A 19,394-nucleotide genomic window follows, 5' to 3' on the forward strand; every position below is an offset into this window, starting at 1 on the left:
TACTTTTGAAAAATCACAGGTAAACACAGTCCTTTCTTCTTCTGAGGCACTTGATAAGAACCTTTGATTGACACTTGATTTACTTTTTCCTCCTTTTTCTTTATTGCCCTTTTCTCTCATGAAACAAAGGATAAAGAGAGGATGAGTAGGCTGCTGTCAGAGCGCTACACAGATGCAGCTCTGAACAAGAGCAGGTGTAATTTAAAAAAAAAAAAAGCCTAGGAATTGACAGCATGTTTACAGCAAGTATTTCTGTAAGAAATATATACCTGTATCTGTGGGTGGGTATATATCAGGGTGGAATCAGTTCCCAAGTGAGCCTGCTAGTAAACTTCATAGTAAAATAAACTTTATATTAAACTTTCTAAAAACTCCATCAAGAAGTCTGAAGGGCCTTTAACTCGCACAACCCAGAAGGCTCTGCTAGGATTAAAACAAGAATACGTATCTTTTCAAAGAGAATACTTTTGAGTTTTCTAGGGAGAACTGAACAGAAACCACAGTCACTTCTCAGCTGCCCCCGTGCCACGGGAGATACCCTTGTTGGAGCAGCCCCACTCACGCTCGACAGTGAGCTTTGCCCTGGGGCTGGAGGCCCCACCCTCACCACAGTAACCTGGGCTCCCTGCGCAGCCCTCGGATGCCCACTGCCTCCCTCATCTGCCCCTGGAGGGAGGAGGCGGCTCCTCGCCCTGGTGCGGGCTGGCTAACTCACCCAAAGGCACCAGTGACCTCCCCCTGCCCCCAGGATGGGCCTTTCTCAAAAGCAGGATAATGCTTGTTTGTTTATATGGACTTTTTCAGGACTTTGGTAAAAAATTTTCTGTTTTCTTGAGCAGAAAAGCATCAGGAATCTCACACAACACTCCACTACCTCCTACATTCTATTATTAAATTGGATTTACTTGGTGACAGTGGTGCAAAGCTGAACTCTCACTACCTAGTCCAGTCCCACCACCCATAACACTAGTCAGGTAAGTCTCCTGGGGCTTCTCTTTATGTACCAAAGTCCCAGTGTCCGGGAAACCACATCCTCATTCCTGGCATCTTTGCTCTCCATTGGTTATCCTTCCAGTGGGAGCATATTCTAGTCAAAGCTGGATGCTCAGTTGTTCTTGATCAGACCTGATCATTCAGTAACTACAAAGTTACTGAAAGTTGTTTCATTCAGATAATTTTGATCTAGCTCATCACACACGGAAAACAAAAGCTTTGTTTGACTAATAACATAAGATACTGTCAGTTACTGTAAATCATTGGTCTTGCACTTACAGTTCAGTTAATAGTTTACTGGAATGAGCAGGTCCTGTGCCGAGACAAGATCCTGCCCTCTCCTCAACCCCAGCTCGTTTACTACCTGTATACAAGCAAGCAGAGCCAAATTAAAACGTGCATCTCAGATACCAATAGGCGTGATGGTAGAAGAAAAGTGAGGCTTGAAATGTGACTGCTTCTTCTGGCAGCTTGGGATTACACCAATTTGTAAAGAGATTAAGCCAGAGAAGCACCACGTAGCAAAGTGGAAGATCATGAGATTTGGATTTTCTGTCACTGACAAGCTGTTTAAGTCACTTCTTCATAGCTCCATGGTGTAGTTTTCCCTTTTGTTTTGTTACGTTAAACTAGAAAATTTTCAAACTCTTTCCCCCCACACCCTTAAATTGAAGAATAATAATTTACTTGCTAAAGAAAAGAACTAGGGAAGTTCACACCTCCTGCGTGGTTTATGACCTTGAGGAAGCCACCCAACAACTTCACGCCCGCGCAACAGAGCATGGCAGACCTGTCAATCTGTATGATATATACATTGTTGCAGTGTCTAGGTTTTTAAAAATACTCTTAAGAATTACACACGTGTAATACATACAATTCACTCTGTAGGTCATCTGCCACACAGGTGTGTTTTACATTCCTTCTCTGAACAACTTTTTTTGGTTAAAACAAGGTCATTTTCGATTATCAAATTCTATTCTGGATTATCAAGTCTTCTCAGCTCAAACATAACAGATGGTATTGATCCACGATCTTCACGTTTATTTATGTTTTCACAATGTTTTTCACACAACTCTAAGATACAACAAAGAAAGAAGCCATATTCCACCTCTGAGAGAGAGACGCATGTCTTTTACAAAACTGTGGATCCTTGCTGACATCTCAAGCATCCTCTGTTGAAGGGAGCTCAGCAGAGAACAACACAGCTCGGAACATCACAAAAACGTGCCTAAATCTGTTACATGCATGAAGTTTAAAAAACTGACTTCAAGTCTAATAATCATAGCCTAATAACTACTCAATTAAGCTCTAGCCTAATAATATGTGTTGATTTGATTCACTGATGCAAGAGATCTTGTTGCCCTAAAATTATGTATTTTGATGTTTCCTAGCTAATTTTTGTTTGTCTGCAATTCACTGAATACTTCCAGTCCCCTGACAAGTAAAGTAGCAAGTTAAACTAAATAGGACTACAGGGCATACAAAAGACTAATAAGAAATGAACTTTCACCTAACACCTGCTAAGTGTTAGCTAATATGTCTTGACAATACATCCTTTCTCCTAGTGACCATACACTCTGACCATTTTAATACATTTATTAACTTTTCTCAGTTTATAGGCTTGTTCTTATAATGCTCCCATCTGGCGTGCAAGTAACAGTTAATACTCCTAAAAAAATACACAGGAAGTTATGCAGATATATTAATGCTTCCTGTATCCATCTTCAGATATGAAGCTGGGAATGAAAGAGTTAACAATATGGACTTTTAAATTGAATTTTAAAATGTCAGTGGGAGTCCTCAGTTGACTCTTCAGAGTGAGATGACAGCTGTCATGCAAACAATAATATCCCCACAAGTACATAATTTTGCTAAGGCCGTAACACTGTTGTATTCCTAGGCAACTAACTAGGAGTTTCTATCATTCTAAAGCTCTTTTGTTTTCCTTTTCTCTATTAGGCTCTTATTCGGTGCTTTTAGATAGTTTTACAGCTAAAGTTGCAGCTTAAATAAGTGTCAGTAATTTCTGTAAGGTGTTTCTTTGAAGTATGTTGCATTACCACTGTTTTGTTTATACCACCACGATACCTGTGAATACCAATTTTCATGCCAAATGGTTTTTAGATCAGAAATGGCTATCACAATTTGTCAAGAGCACCGAGCACATTCCTCTTTGCTGAACAATAGCATAACAAGTAAAGTTCAACCTTCTCTGCACAAGACTCCTAATAACACCACTGAGGACGAGGTTATGCTGCAGCCAAGAGAATCACAGTATGAAATGCAATCGGCTCTCCGTAAAAATCCCACCAAGCCCCCCAAATTCTTACTTTTAAAAATTTAATTGACCAAAGGACTGGAAAGGAGTAGGAGCCAATCTACAAGAAACTGGTATGACACAGTGAAATCTCGTAAGATGCTCATATTTTTCATGACATCTTTTTTTCCAATGGCACAAAAGGAATCCTCCCCTCTATGCACAGTAGCAGCGTTTCTCTCTCATCATATACTGCATCGGCATTTTTATTTAAACACAGGATTAACAACAATTGTCACATCAAAGACTGTATTTGAACCCTTTTTTAGGTAAAATATTTATAGAGAAGAGATTTTCTGGTGTTAACCATGAGGTATTTTGTGCAGTAATTTTGTTCTATTACAGTTGATATCACAGAGACAAAACCAAGCCAAGAGGGCAAAATGATGAACATGCTGTTACTTAAGATGAGACAGGAAAAAAACACAAAAAACAAACAAACCAGATGGAAAGAGCCACCTGATAAACTGAACTCATGCAGGGCAAAGAAAAATGGCTTAACCTAACAATTGGCAAATTTCACTGAATATCTTGGTTGCAAACATTTTGGTTATGCTGCCAAATGCTCAGTTTTGCTCAAGTTTAATGCTCCATTAGTCACAGTGTGACAAAGCCAGGCTTTGTTTTTTCACCTCCATGACACCCACATACCAAGGAATGAAGGTGTTACTGGATTCATTTAAAGAAAATGTACTTTCTTAAACCAAAGGACTCACAGGTATCTTCCTTTAATAATTCTTAAGCCTAAACTGATCCTATGAAAACTACATCTCAACCACACACACAAAAAAAAAAAAAAATTGCTGATAACAGGCTGGTATGGCTGAAAAGTAGCGCAGCACATCTCATGTATATTGTATATCTGCAGGGATAGCTTTCCAGCTGAATCCTTTGATGAATTTCCCTGGCAGCACTCTAAGTTTTGTAATGTAGAAAAGTCAGGTTAAAAGTATCTCTTCTACATTAATCTGCCTTCAGACTAATTTAATGCAGGTAGAAAGTACAACATTAGTCACATTGATTAGGATGGTACTTTTAAATTACTACTTCAGTCACTGGTGTCCCATAGTGCACATACTATGCTTTGGAAGGAACCTGGGGAGGCATCATTCTTTCATTATGCAGGAGAGAAGTGGCACAGTCCATCTGACATCCATCCGTCTGTCTATCCATTCACCCATCTTGAGTTGGACACCTCTGGCACTACTGACTGCCCAGGAACACTGCAACTGCAGGGCTTGGACTCCCTTTGGCTCTTGCTGTGCAAAATAACAAGCCCCAAACTTGTGGCCTGAAAGAGCCTACAGAACCACCATAGCAAGCTCTCCAAACACAGAGCAAGCGCTTCGTTTGTCTCTGAACTTGCGTTTGAGTCGCACCACTGTTTCTGGACTACTTGTTTCTCTGCCGGTAGGCTTGCACTGACATTAAATGCTACCTTTGTTTGCAGTCAGGTCTTTCTTACCTTCCTCCTGCCAAGTTGCCTGCAGTCAGAGGAACACAAGCACCTGACAAAGTGATCAGCTGCACTCCAGTTCACAACATCAGGTTTAGTTAATTTTTCAACCTGTCAATACAGCCTAATGGGACGAAGCTGCTGCAACTGGACAGTCAAATAGCAACCTCTTAGATACATCAAAGAATATTATAATAGATAAGAATATTATAAAAGATAGATTCAAAAGAATATTTGATGCACTTTCAATCATAATCATAAGCCAATTTCACTTAATCTGTTCGCTGGCAAGGCATGCACTTGCTTAGATTCAGTTAGTTTTGCTTTTTTGGACCCTTATGGGAATACTCTTTTAAGCAAACTGCATCACAACGTTTGCGTGCACTGTTGCTTTGAATGATTCATGGAGATGTGCAAGACATTCCTGCAAACAGGTGAGCAATTATGATTTCCACAAGCCACAAAAAAGTTTATGAAAATATTAGAGAAGGGATTGAATACAAGTGGACATTTAGACCTCATCTCCTTGTGGCAGAAGAGTGACTAAATATTTTAGCAAATGCCTGCCATTTATATCTCCATACTTAAAGCCCTTGGTGTACAGACTCCCAGAGGGAGAAACTCACATCCATATGACATGGGAAGGGCTCTGTAGGTAGAAAATAATAAAGAACTGTACAAATGAATATTTAACACTCCACATTTCCCATCAAATAATATGACACAAACTTGAAAAAATAGTTTTTTCAAGTTATCTTTCCATTCCTAAAAAAGCAAAGAGTTTTTAGTATTATACAAAGAACTGACACATCACATAGTACCATTCACTTCTGTGTTTAGTGCTACACTGAATCAAAAGTTATCTTAAAATATAATAAATACTCCTCAGATACCACTTCTTTATTTAAAGAGAAACTGTAATTTCCTACACATGATTGAATGGGGAGATCTGTTTGCTGAGTGGGCTTGGCTCCCCAGTCTGGGTAGCAAAGGAGTTGCAGAAATCTCATTTTGAGAAGGAAGATGAGCCCTTTGAGTAAGACACAGGTCAGTGAGGAATAACTAACAGCTGGAAGCTGAGGCCAGGAAAAGCAGAATCAGCCTGAGACCAGGACAGCATGCAGTATCACCAATACAGTGGAAATACCTCAAGCCTCTTTCTGTGAAAGGAAGATAACAACACCCCTTCATCCTATAGGAGTGGTATGAGGATTAGTATTTACAAGAGCCTTGTCACCTCAGAATTAATATTTATGATGATCAGTCCCCTCAAATATGCATGCTGAAGATATCTAGATGATATGTGAGTCGCATTTATACGACTGCAATACCACTGATATATATATATTAAAAAAATGACAGCTTCATAACATTTGTTAATTTTTTCCCAATTAATTTCATTTACTCTAAGGACCTCTTGCTAAGAGGTGCATACTGCTTTATAAAATAGATTAAACCCAATAATAATCTTGTTTTAATTTATGGACAGATAATTCTGCTTTTTTTTTTTTCCAATAATGACACGGAATTATCACTTTGCTAACAAATTTGCATTCATCCTCACACATCACTGAGAGTAATTATGGAAATCAGATGAAGAGCACTGGAATCAACCATTCTGTGGTTGTAGAGGGAGAGAGGATAAAGATATTCAAAAGAGGAGACAGAAGCAAAAGGCTTAAAGGACTAATAACTTAAAGGCCTGTATATATTATTCATTCAAAATGTTTATAAGCATGGCAATAAAGATAAATATACAAATTTGCAATTGAATGAGTGTCCTCAAGAATACAGCGGAGTGTAAAGCAAAATTATGAAGGTACCAAGAGGCCACAAGTACCATTCTGATCATTTCTAATTATGACAAATACCTTACTATCACAGCTAAAGGCTTTGCTGCTTCTAACTATAGGGCTAGGCCAGTGAAGTGGCTTATGATCTGCTTGTTTCATGCCTGTGCAGAGCGGGACAATGCTGAAACGCCTGACATTTCCATGGGACAGGAAAACCATTTCTCATCCAAATTTAATTCTCTATCAATATAACAACTAGAATTCAAGTGGCCAACTCCCTCCCTTTTCACAAAACCCCTCCTCTTCGTGCTGCTGGTGGAGCAGCAACTGCACATCCAGAGCTGCTTGCAGAAAGATGCTGGCCAACTCAGCTTGCAAATACGGGAACACTTATGTCCAAAGAGACTGAAAATGTGATCAAAGAAAACTGACCTATAGCAATCTAAACAATCACACAGAAACAATTAACAAGTCCAGTTCTATTCCTAGCTCCCCTCTCAAACAGTATCCTAACTTCACCCTGCTTTCCAGTTGCAATACCAGCATGAAAGCAATATTTAGTATCTTGAAAATTTCTCTCTCGTAATATAAAAAAAAATTGGTAACTTTTGTGTGTGTGTGTGTATAACTCTGTCATGGTTTAGCCAAAACCAGGACAAACACCTAAATTCTTTGATACCAGCATGCCAAAATTAACTATTTTAAACATTCACTGTCACCAGTTTTCTTCCTACTTATCTTTTTCATGTTTTTATTGCATCTAGTTTTGTAAAGACACATAATTATATCCTGCAGATTTTCTGTCAGTGCATGTTTCCTAGCATTTTAAATTTGATGCAGACACAGCAGCCTTTGAAAGAGGTGAGGCTCCAGGGTATTTTAGTGAAAGGTAAACAAAAAACTTCAGCAATAGTATTTGTTTGGCGTTGCTTGTAAAAACTTGATATTTATTTGGCCTTGCAAACAACCCTTTATTCATCAGATCCAATCATCCTCTCAGTTTTAGATACACCATTTTTTTTCCTGAACCTTAATTCTATTTACTGATTTATTGAAATAAACCATCTATGTATGCATCTTGTTAGAAGTGCCAGAAACAAAGATTTGCTCTGTACAGTCATGTGGAGCAATATGTGCTTCTCCCTTTCAGACAAATATGCAGCTTCCCTCTCTTCTGGAAGTATCCTGCCATGTGTACAAAAAACAATTACGTATGTTCCTTTCTTTCTTGGTTACTGAAGACATCCAGAAATGTAACCATTACAGCCAGTGGTAATGTTGATTTCAAGTGATGGAGACAGTCAGACAACAGATGAACAGAACCAATAAGGGATGAAAAGTCTGTTCTAAGGTGACTTTAGTCAAATTATGATTCGGAGTCTACAATACTGTTGACAGTAAATACTACAAGAGTAAAGAGCTGGCTGGGAGGGACAGGAGGTCCCCGTCATTCCCAATTCCTAACAAACAGTAACCGTTCAACTGCTGTTGAAGAACGTCATTATCTGCTGTCTAGGAACTGAACCAAACTACTCAGTGTCAATAGAAAAGGATTCCTCCCATCCCTTTTCAAATCCTCAGTTCTGCACTGAAGGATACCTACCCATTCATTGTTCATATATCCTGATCCATGATGCTAGTCTTACTCCCATGAAAACCTACTATTATTTGGACATAATTGTTCATTGTTTTCCCCTCATACCAAGATCAAAAACTGTCAGGAATTAACTACACAACCAGATCCTGTGAATTGATATGATCATTTTATCACAAAGGAAAGCTGCCTTTTATGAGAACAAACGAACGTAGAGTTTTACAGATACGGATCTGGGAATCAAGCTCATCCACAATCTGTCATGTATCTAAAGAGAACTTTCTCCACTATGTCCTTATTGGCCTTAATTTAAACTTTTTAGCATTTAAAAAGCAGGAGTTCTAATCTATCCCAAGGCTACCCATAACAGTGTACAAGCTCTTCCCTCACAGCTGTGTGTTCAAAACACTTAGAAAACATTATCCAAATTAGGACTGTGTTATTCCTTCTCATCTATAGCATTCATCCTTGCTTGAAGATATCAAATTTAAGAGAAAAAAAAGAAATTTCTTCCTTGGTTCATATATTCCCTGTGGATTTCTGTCAGCCAATCTGCTGAATATTTTGTTCATGTTCACCTGGTCAGAATCAAATGACTAAGTCTTTTCAAGGGTCTTTTTTTCCCCATTAACAACTTATTATAAAGGCAGTGCTCTTTTTCTTTTTGCCCCTTTCTTTTTAAACAGCAATTTGCAAGTGCATTATATCCACCCCTGTTTATATAAAAAATTGTTTAAAAGTGTATTGCAGTACATAAAAACTACAATTTTTTGAAGAAGTGTCACAGTTACCTGTGAACTACATGAAGTAGGAATGGCATTTTCCCATACATGTTCCCCATGACAATAATGCAACATAGCTCCAGCCTAGAGACCATAGCTTTTCGACATTTAAAAAATGAATAAGTGACAATTTTCCATTGACTCCCTCCCCAATACCTTTCGGGGCTTTCATTAATCTCTGATAAAAAAAGAAGCCTGAATAAAGATTTATCCTACACATGCAATGAGAGTGCAGTGCTGCATTCAGCTCTGGAGTCTGCAGCACAGGGAAGACATGGACCTGTTGGAGCAGGTCCAGAGGAGGGCCATGAAAATGATCAGAGGGATGGAACACCTCTCCTGTGAGAACAGGCTGAGAGAGTTGGGGTTGTTCAGCCTGGAGGAGAGAAGGCTCCGGGGAGACCTTACTGCAGCCTTCCAGTGCTTAAAGGAGGCCTATAAGAGAGATGGGGACAGACTTTTTAGCAGGGCCTGTTGCCATAGGACAAGGGGTAATGGTTTTAAACTAAAAGAGGGCAGGTTTAGTCTAGATCTAGGGAAGAAATTTTTCCCAATGAGGGTGGTGAAACACTGTCACAAGTTGCCCAGAGAGGTGGTAGATGCCCCATCCCTGGAAACATTCCAGGTCAGGCTGGACAGGGCTCTGAGCAACCTGATCTAGTTGAAGATGTCCCTGCTCATTGCAAGGGGGTTGGACTAGATGGCCTTTAAAGGTCCCTTCCAACCCAAACTATGCTATGATTCTATGAGACATAACAACTTTCCTGGACCACTATTAAGAGCCAGTTCATTCAGCCACATTTAAGAACTCTTCAATAAACAAGTAAAAATGATATTTTACCTGTTCTACTTTTTAAAAGAAACATGGAAAACAGGCAAAAGACAACTTGATGATTCTTGAACAAATGATGAGGCTTGAAAAGGTGACTTTAAACACAGAAATATATTTCATTACCAATTATGAGTGTACTGAACTGCTCTGGAAGCAAGCAGAAGAGCAGAGAGTAAATAGAATGCAGATACTATGGCTTAAAATCAGGGTACATCACACCTTTCAGAAACAAGAAACCTACCTCAATAATACTATAACCATGTTATACTTCTGATATTTAAACACACAAGAATAGCTTTAATATTATGAAACCATGCACAGGGTTGTGGGGAAGAGGAACAGCATATGGAAAAGTCACAACCAAACGTTATAAATCACCTAGTTCAGTTGTATCACATACCCAAAGTCTCAAAAATTAAACAGCCCAGCATAAACATGAGGCTTGCAAGGGAGATTGTAACTTACCAAGTGACACAGCATGACCAAGGGAAAAAGGAAAAAAAAAACAACCAACCAACCAACCAAACACAAAAAACCCAGAAATACCACAAAAAAACAAACTACAGCAGAGCATCACTCACCACCTCTCAGTACTTTGCCTGCTTTACCAATAGAGGCGGCTGGAGGAAAGGCAGAACATAGCTGGGTTTCTTAAGACACCTTCAGAAGGTGTCTGTGTTTCAGCAATTAAATCTTGCTTTCCATTTCAGGTGACTAAGATTAACAGAATATATCCCACTCTCCTTAATGGCTGTCTAAATTGCTTACCAAAATATCTGTCTTTAAACTCTAGGAAACCATTATCAAAATCAGTCACTTATTTTTAGTGTCATACTTTTGAGACATCCAACTTGATAAGAATTTCAAAATGCCAACCCTGTATTTCCTACAGTAAAGAATTATGTTTGAAAACATGTGGCTGGGTCATTAACATTACTTATTTAGCCACTGGGAAAGTTGTTTATATGTGTTTTAAGAGAAGAGTCAAGGAACTTTTTAACAGATGTTTTCCATTTGAAAACTCTTATTTGATGAAGCCAAAACTTTTTTTCAAAAACACATTAAGTTTCCATGCAAGTGTCTTTCAGAGGTTTCCTGGACAGAAAATGCAATCACTGGCGAGAAAGAGTCCACTTGCGACTGTGAGAATACTCATCTGACATGTAGGAGATGCATTTTCAAGTCCTTGGTTTGCTTAATTTATTCTAGGAAGAAAACATCTATTGTTCTAGAACATACTGGAAACCAAATCATTATTATTAAATAAATCATTGTATTGCCAACAGTCCTGCATTTTAATTATATTGAACGAAATTTATGAAAACAGTCTGAACAATACAAGCACAAAAAATACTCTTGGGGTGGAACGGTCAATACAGATTTACAATTTCACCTCTAAAATAATTGATGGGGTTAAAATGGTCAGTACAGATTTACATTTTCAATTCTAAAGTGATCAATGCCTCTGACATAATCCATGCCATCCATGAACTGAAGGCACATGTCACTGTAGTCAACGGGCACTGCACCATTGATTTAAACAGAATTTAACTCTGAACTCCTTGGTATAATTCTGCTCAGTAAAGAACGTTCATCATATGTTTCAAATGCCAATGTCCTCCCCCAGATTTACTTATGCCTATCAGTCCCTAGCCAAGGGAAATTAGGAGGATTTACTATCTGTATTGAGATGATTAGGATAAAGAACTTCAAGTGCTCTTACTGAGGCTGTCAAGATCCTCCCATGAAGCTTCAAGAAAATCTTTTTTCATAGTCTTAATGACAACATGTTTTCAGCAACCTGTAATGCTACAAGTTTTCTATAACTTTTTAATCTTATATATAGAATACCCAGCAGGAAAAATTTACCCTGTAGGTATGTATCAGAATTCATTGTGTGGTGGTGTGTCTGCCTGAGGGAAGGAACGTAAATGAACCTAATATTTACCCTTGTAGTACCGATTACATTAATTTTTAAGTTATGCTGGAAACCCTGTTAACTGAAAAAAGTAATGATGATCCTTCTGCATGCCTTTGGTTGAAGCATCACATGTGTTTCTGGTTGCTTTTGGAGATTTTAGTAAGACAGACGTTAATTCTTTTTCTGAATGTGGCTCGCTGAGAAAATAACTGAATTTATAGCATTAAAAGTATACATTTTGCCTAAGTCAATGGCTTGCAATTTTGAAATATTAAATTAACCCTCAACTCTATGAAGGAAGTTTCAATAAATTAAGGAAAACATGCTAAAAGAAAAGAGAATGCATGTTCACAAAATTTGGGAAAGGCAGGCAGCTATGATCAAGACATAGAGAGAGAAAGAAATCAGGTAATACAGGAATAGTTCCCAGTCTTGTTCCTGATTCTTTCAGTAATTTTACTAGTGACACTGGGAAATTATGTATGTTGTGCCCACACTCCCTGCCATAAAAATTAAAATTAAAAAAAAAGGAAAATAAAAGCTAAATCTTGTAAAATGTCCTTGTACCAATACAACTGTACCTCTCAGCTCACACAAATTTTCCTGAATACTCCCACACTTCTTGGTGTTGGGGCCTTCAGCTATTACCTCCCTTGAAGTATTTTGTTCTCAGACCACACTTTGAGCTGCAAGCCCTGGTAATCTCAGGAAATACCACTGTGTTCAGAATGTGTAAATATTTGTCTGTCTTCTCCATACATGAAGCCTGGCAGGTGTACATTACCCAAAGGCACTCAAGATAACTTTTGCTTAGGTGATAAATTTTTCCTCAACTATAAATAAGTCATTCAGAAAAGAATATCCATTAAGGTGTTCTTGATGTTCCCTCTCTGCTACAGTCTAGTTTTTAACACTTAGGTTGGTTAATTAGTGCCACTAACCAAGCAAGGACAGACACCCAGCCCTGGAGGCAATCTTTTGTCCTGGTCTTTACTCTGCCTTGGGAGACTGCTTATTTAGTCTATTTGCTTCTTCTTGCTCACCCAATTTCCCCTGAGAGCTAAATCGAATACTTTCATGTAGGGAAATCTAATAAGTGACATTACCTGAATGATTAACTTACATACAGTAATCCTAAAATTGTATAGCAGTATTTTTACATTATATAGTAGCTCCATTGTCTCCTGTACCTCCTCTTCTCAAATCCTGCAGGAAAAGGAGGCATCCTGCAGGCATCAAAAAAAATCCTGCCTGTTTCCATGGCATACTGGACAGCTTGTTCAATGGACACATACAAGGCACATAAAGATATGTTCAAATTTGGCCATAAATTTAGTGCACTTTCAACAAGAACAAGAACTCAGAATCAATGTCAGACACAGAGAGGACATTAGGAGACAGACAACTTGTTTCCCTTGAATCAGTTTACAGGACAGGATAAACTAAGACCTGAAAGAAATTATTAAGTCAGGGGAACACTGGGCAAGTATATATATTTTTTTATGTTTTCTTCCATTAAGCTCTGTTTTGATGATGTTATCCTTTGTCACTCCATTTCATATCAGTCAAAGCTCAGGAGGAGAATTTCACATTCTCATCCGCACCCTGCTGGATGAGCTGATGCAAGCGTTACAGACGAAACAGGTGATGTGGTTCTACTCAGACTTGCTGGCAGAGCCCTGTTCCTTAGGAAAAGCGTGCACAGAACTACAGAGAAAAAGGAAAATAGAGTGAATAGATGCACAGAAGCTTCTTGCAACAGGACCCATAATACCTACTTCTCACTCCTACCTTCAGAATAAATTCAGTGCTTTTGCAGAGCTCATATGTGATGATGATAAAGCCCATGAAACAAATCAGATGTATAAGTCTTTTCTCAGAAATTACAAAATTGAAGGCTTTCATCAAAGGCAGAAGGCCGCTGTATGATGCGACTTTTGGAAGTCTGTGCTACACCAGTAAGACACAAGGAGTCATGTAGGAAGCGAATACTGATACAGAAAATAAAAGTAAAGAGTGGGAGGAATCGATTAAACCACTGAAGAATAATGAGAGACTGGTTTAAAATAAACTAGAGATCGGGGGGTGGGAGGGCAGATTAGGAGAGGCGAGGTTGAGTGAGTCATACTTCTATAACTCTATTCACTTTAGTAGAAATACCAAAAATATTTCTGTAACCAAAAAAACCAGACAAAAACCACAGAGGCTTACATCCTGCTCAGTGGAAGCAGAAATTCAGGTGGAGCGTGGAATGAGAGGGACAAGAGCTAATGAGGCCTCCAACCCATGAGAGGGTGACTGAGCCCTAACCTGTATCTGCCCACGGGTCATAATGTCTATGTGACTATTTCAGAGTCCGTTTTGAAAACAAGAAGAAACAATACATTAAAATGGTCTTACCCAAAGAAGTGCCAGCAAATACTTAAAATATTGGAAACAGTGCATTTCAGGAAGAGAGGGTAAATAGGCTGGCTGCGTGTCAACTAGCATAAGAAGCTTTTTGAAGTATAGGCCCAATTTGTTGTCATTGCTGCTGACTAAGTTAGGACAAGACCTCATTCTTCAGCTAGATATGTAAAGTTACACTCTCAAAGATGTCACCTTGGCTAAGCAGCGATCATTATTGTGACTGTCATATTGATTATTCCAAACACCTGCAGTAAAAATATTAATCTGATTGTTGACCAGATGGAAAATTTACCTCATGTTAAAGTTGAATGCACAAATGTCATGAGCTGCCAGAAAGTCATGCCCATTAGTGACTGCAAAGACCTGCTGCCTTTACAGAGCCTGTAGAGCTGCAGGATGAATGGCAGAACTATTAGTATAGCCCTAATTTAGTATAGATCTATACCTCATTAGACCTACAGCAGCGGTAACACTGCTAAGGACTGTTAGCTTTTGCTACTTGTGCCGGCATTTCCATTTCTTACTCAGGGAACTAGCGTCAAGAGTATTAATTACAGAAGTCAGAACATAGTAAGATAATAAATGCTGAAGGAAATTCTCAGCTCCCTTAAAGCACAAAGGAAAGAATGTAAGGATTTTTTTCTTATGTTTAACGCCAATTAGTAAAGCATGGTTGAGATTAACCATGGAATTGAAATACAATTAAAGATTGCTATACTAAATTACTATTATGGTTACTATTTACAACTTGGTTGTGGCTAATAACCAGTGAGATTGGTGCTCATTATAAGAAATAATGTATAATTAGGTAATATGAGATATCTTATGTACTAAATGGCTGTCATAGATCCCCTCTTAAAAGTGCCTGTTACTATATCTTAGAATAATTTTAAAAATATTGAAATACTATGATAATAAAGCACAGTATAATGACTCAAAGAAAGGAACAGGTTCTACAAAATGGATGAAACATTGCTTGGTAAGTTGACCTTTCAGAAATACCCCCTCCTTCATTGATCTTCTAAATGAATGGTAAGATTATTTTTAATTACAACTTATGAGCATAGATTTAAGTAGTCATAAGTAAAAGTCACTCACATTTGAGCCAGCTACAGTTTTGCTATTATAATGTCAAATAACACTTGAGTTAAGGTTGCATGACAAATACCAGGCTGCTCTGTTGTATTTCAAATTCTTAATTCTGAAATTTTGAAATTGTGACATAACTGTTTTCCCCAAGATAAGGCTCTAATTCTTCAAGAAATATTATACAGGGACAGAAGGATAAACTTCTGTTCAAAGGAAGAACCTCCCTACAGAGAAGTTTAAGTGCAAAACCACCAACAAAGATGATGTTATTTTGTGAGAGAAGAGATAAACTTCTCCCATAATACAGAAGAATATCTTGCTTTTTAAAATAGCTTTAGCCACGGAAAACAGCAGAGGATTGAAAGTTGGAATTTGACATAAAAATAACCCTCACTAAAAATCAATGTTTATGAGAGTTTTATCAAAAAATCATTCAGAAAAAAAAATGGCTTTTCAAAAGTACACTGTCTGCATACATGTCTGAACAGGATTTTTTTCTAAGCTTGTAAAGAGCATGGCTGGGTAAGACTGCTCTGAATGCATGTGTGTCACTAACTGCACAGGGAGAAGGAAACCCGAAGCCACACAAAAAATTGGTTGTGCTTCTGGCTACTGTGTAAAGTTGCTCTTTCCTCAAGCAAAACCAAATTCCATTGTTATTTCACTATTTGCAACAGTTATGGAGCAAATGTTGCTGAATGGCATTAATGACACATTTATGTTTTCATTTTCTCAGGGTCGCTTTTAGGACTAAATAGCACTGGAGTTGGCTACCCTTATTTCTTATTCAATCGTTTTCTATTCCTTTTGCTAGGTATCCCTGACACTCCTTTAAAGGTACTGTCTTAACATAAATAAACCATAATGATGCCATTAAAATAATAGTATACAATGGACTCATGTGGAGTATCTCTTGCTGTACTGGAAAAGACTTTCCTCCAAATACTCCTGAGTATGGTCTCACATATTTGGATCTTTCTGGCAGTGCTGCACGTCACAGCATGTGCAATATATTGTGAACATGGTAGCTGAGTTCAGTGTTACCAGAGCTGAGATGCAACATGAAAGCACTCGCATGGGAATCTTGCTTCTGACTTTCCTTAGATTAAATTCAAAATCTTAAAATGTTTTTGAACAAGTTTAGGTTCTCCATATTTATAGAGCACATTTCCTGTGGGATTAAGAATGACAGGCATCTGCTTTGTTGAAGTTGGATATAATAAGAGCATCACGACAGGATTTGCATTCTTCCTTTATGCAGAAATGCAGACCTTCTGAAGATGAATTGACAATATCCAAGAAAGGACAGTTCTGTTTCTTGGTATAAAAACAGGTGCGACTGAGAACAGGGGCTTGGTTTCATTTCACAACCTAATATAATAGCTCATTAGCTCAGAGAGCTTCAACTATCCCAAAGAGACGCAGCGTTTATACCTGCTTCATTACACCTGTGTTTTCAGAGCCACAGAATGGAATTTCTTTTTCAATCTTCACTTCTACAGCAAGGAGGTGGGAAAGGTTATTATCATGTTGCTAAGGGAAATGCATCATCCCGTCATCAAAAGCCAATATTATAGACTGACAGTATTTGGAGAGGTTATGGCTTGTAAAACCAGTCACTCACATTACTACTGGAACAATATTGCTCTTTCTTGGAGAGATTCAGGGAGAAATAACATAAACTGTTACATTTTGTATTACTTTTATTTCTACTTAAGGGCATCGGCTATGAGACGTATTTGACTTTTTCCTGATCTGGCCTCCATTTTACTTTAATTCCAAAGGAAAATGTTTCCCATTTTGAAAATTGACTGAAAAGTTTCTTGTACCATTTTCTACCATAACATATAAAGGAAGGAGACTTTTAATATGAAGAAACACCTTATTTTTTTTTTATTAAAGCAACTATTCCACTTCAAAGAAGTTATTTGCAACCCATTTTGAGCTATACAAGCACCATTTCCTTTAAAAATAAATAAAGGCAGTACAGTGTATTTATCAGAGTGCTCCTGATGCACACAGAACAGTGTTTGCTTACTTCAGCTGAGGAAAAAAAAGCATGAGAGTTTATTGGAACTATCTCAAGTTAGATTTTCTTACTTCTTACACCTTTATCTGAGCTGAGCAGCCCATTTCTTTGTATGTAATATATTTTAGTGGTTTCCCAGGCACAGGGAGAAAGAGTAACTACCAAATCTGCCTTATAATGTGGGGTAGACTTCAATGTGCATTTAAGGTGGTTTCCCAAGGGAAGAAGATGTGTGTGCTCTAGTATCTTGGCACAACATTGCTCCATTTCAGCTAAACCTGACTGAGAGCTAGGGGTCTTGAAAACATTAAACCCCAAAAGAGGAATGAAAATCAATGAATAGCTGACCACAGATATCCCACCTGTACCTCCACAGATAAAACCACCAAGCAAGCACAGTCCTTAACCATTCTAGTAACAGGAATCAGCTGGCTAGCGAGGCGGGTACAAATCTTGCACAGACATACAAAACACGGGAAAAAGAAAAAAAAAAAAATCCCAAGTTTTTAATGGGATTGGCCAAGTCTGAAGGAGGCTGGTATTTCCTGTGCTGGAGGCATGCGCAGGAGAGGCGCAAACTTTACATCATCAAACTTCATTAATTTTACTTTCTCAGCCTTAATTTAGTGTCGTCACAAAGCAACTGAAAGTCCGGTGAAAAAGTGACGTAAGGCCACTTGCTCCTCACAGCTTAAACCTTATGAAGTTGTGGATATCGTCCCATCATTTATTATTAAAATTAACTAAAATGACAGTTTTAAGTCTGTAAAAAAACTGTGCCTTACACTGGATTTATGCCAAAACTGTTCTTTGACACATCTTTAACGTCTCCTGTATCTTTGCAGTAACAAATCATTGTTTCATTAGAACATGTACTTGAAATGCAATATAAAGAGAAATCTGTTCATGAAAAATGACATACACACATATACAGGAATTCACATATCGAAATGTATCACTGGCAGACAGTCTTATAAATAATGGTTTATAGCTGTAGTCTGCTGGAAGAAGAATCTTCTCAAAACCAGTAACATCTTATTCTAGGTACTTCTTGAAAACTTCATGGCACTGTGATACATAAGAACACCTGCTGGTATCACAGTAATTTAAAGAAAAGGAAGCAGTAGTGATAGCACTCCATAGTACATTCGATAACAAGATGAAATTAATATACAATATTTATTATGAAATTAATTAACTGTACCTTGAAAAATAGTGGATCCTCAGGAAGAGGGCTAACAGGGAGTGAGGTGGTGCTACTAGCTGGACTCATGTCCGTACTCTGAAAGAAAAGCACACAGAAGTTTGCGTTTCCAATCAAGTTCTATGGACAACTTTTTATATTTTGAAAGAAGAAAAAAAAAAAAAAGCACTTAAAAATAACACTGAAAATCCAACAGAATTAGATTGACAAGGCATCTGCAACAAAAATGTGCTCATATAGAACAAACTATGATATACTATTTTTTTAAATTTAATTTTATTATTTTTTGGATGGCCCAACAGTAAAGTTAACAGGCAAAATCCACAGGAAAGCAGTATATTGCAGGAAAGTATTTGGATCAAAGTTTAAGAAAGTATCACTTTCATATGAGTCAATATATCTTAGAAGCGAGCACTAATATACGAAAAGAAACGGTGACCAGTAAAGCTAATAATGAAAATAAGTCAGTATATTTCAATGGACCTATCCAGTCAAAATGCTTAAAAGATTGATCTAAAAACTCACTGTTATTTAGGTGATATTTCAGCAACCTGTTGGTTAGCATGGTCATTATTTTATACAGATGTGACAGATATGAAAAGAAATGTGGAAATTTTTAATAAAATAAATAAAATAAAATAAAAATAATAAATAATAATAAATAATAATAAAAATAAAATAAAAAAGGAATAAAATCTGGATTTTAAAAAAATACACAAACAATACCAAGATTGTTTTGTAAAAAAACTAGAATATATAATACTTCCTGGGAATAAGTCCTTAGGTACTAAAATGAAAAAAATCCACCATCACCGCCAACAATAAAACAGAAAAGAAGTAATGGAGAACTTAAAAAAAAAAAAATTTGCATGGGCCAGACTTCATTTCCTTTTCATTCTGTGGCACTGCAATGCAGAATGATTTAATGAATTCAGCTTATGCAATTAACTAATCTGTTATCTGGTTTTACATTGC

At 37.6% G+C, this 19,394-nt stretch overlaps 1 protein-coding gene across 1 annotated transcript in view; it reads right to left on the reverse strand.

Annotated features, from left to right (window-relative positions):
* CCSER1 (coiled-coil serine rich protein 1) overlaps positions 1 to 19,394 on the reverse strand; it is a gene marked incomplete at its 3' end in the record, with an annotated part of 640,571 nt that overhangs the window by 354,108 nt on the left and 267,069 nt on the right. The window contains exon 6 of the mRNA XM_081999116.1: positions 18,420 to 18,497. Coding sequence (XP_081855242.1) covers positions 18,420 to 18,497 — 78 coding nt within the window. The remainder of the gene's footprint in view (positions 1 to 18,419; positions 18,498 to 19,394) is intronic.

Source organism: Phaethon aethereus, assembly GCF_964289735.1.
Source record: "Phaethon aethereus genome assembly, chromosome: 4".
Taxonomy (NCBI): Eukaryota; Metazoa; Chordata; class Aves; order Phaethontiformes; family Phaethontidae; genus Phaethon; species Phaethon aethereus.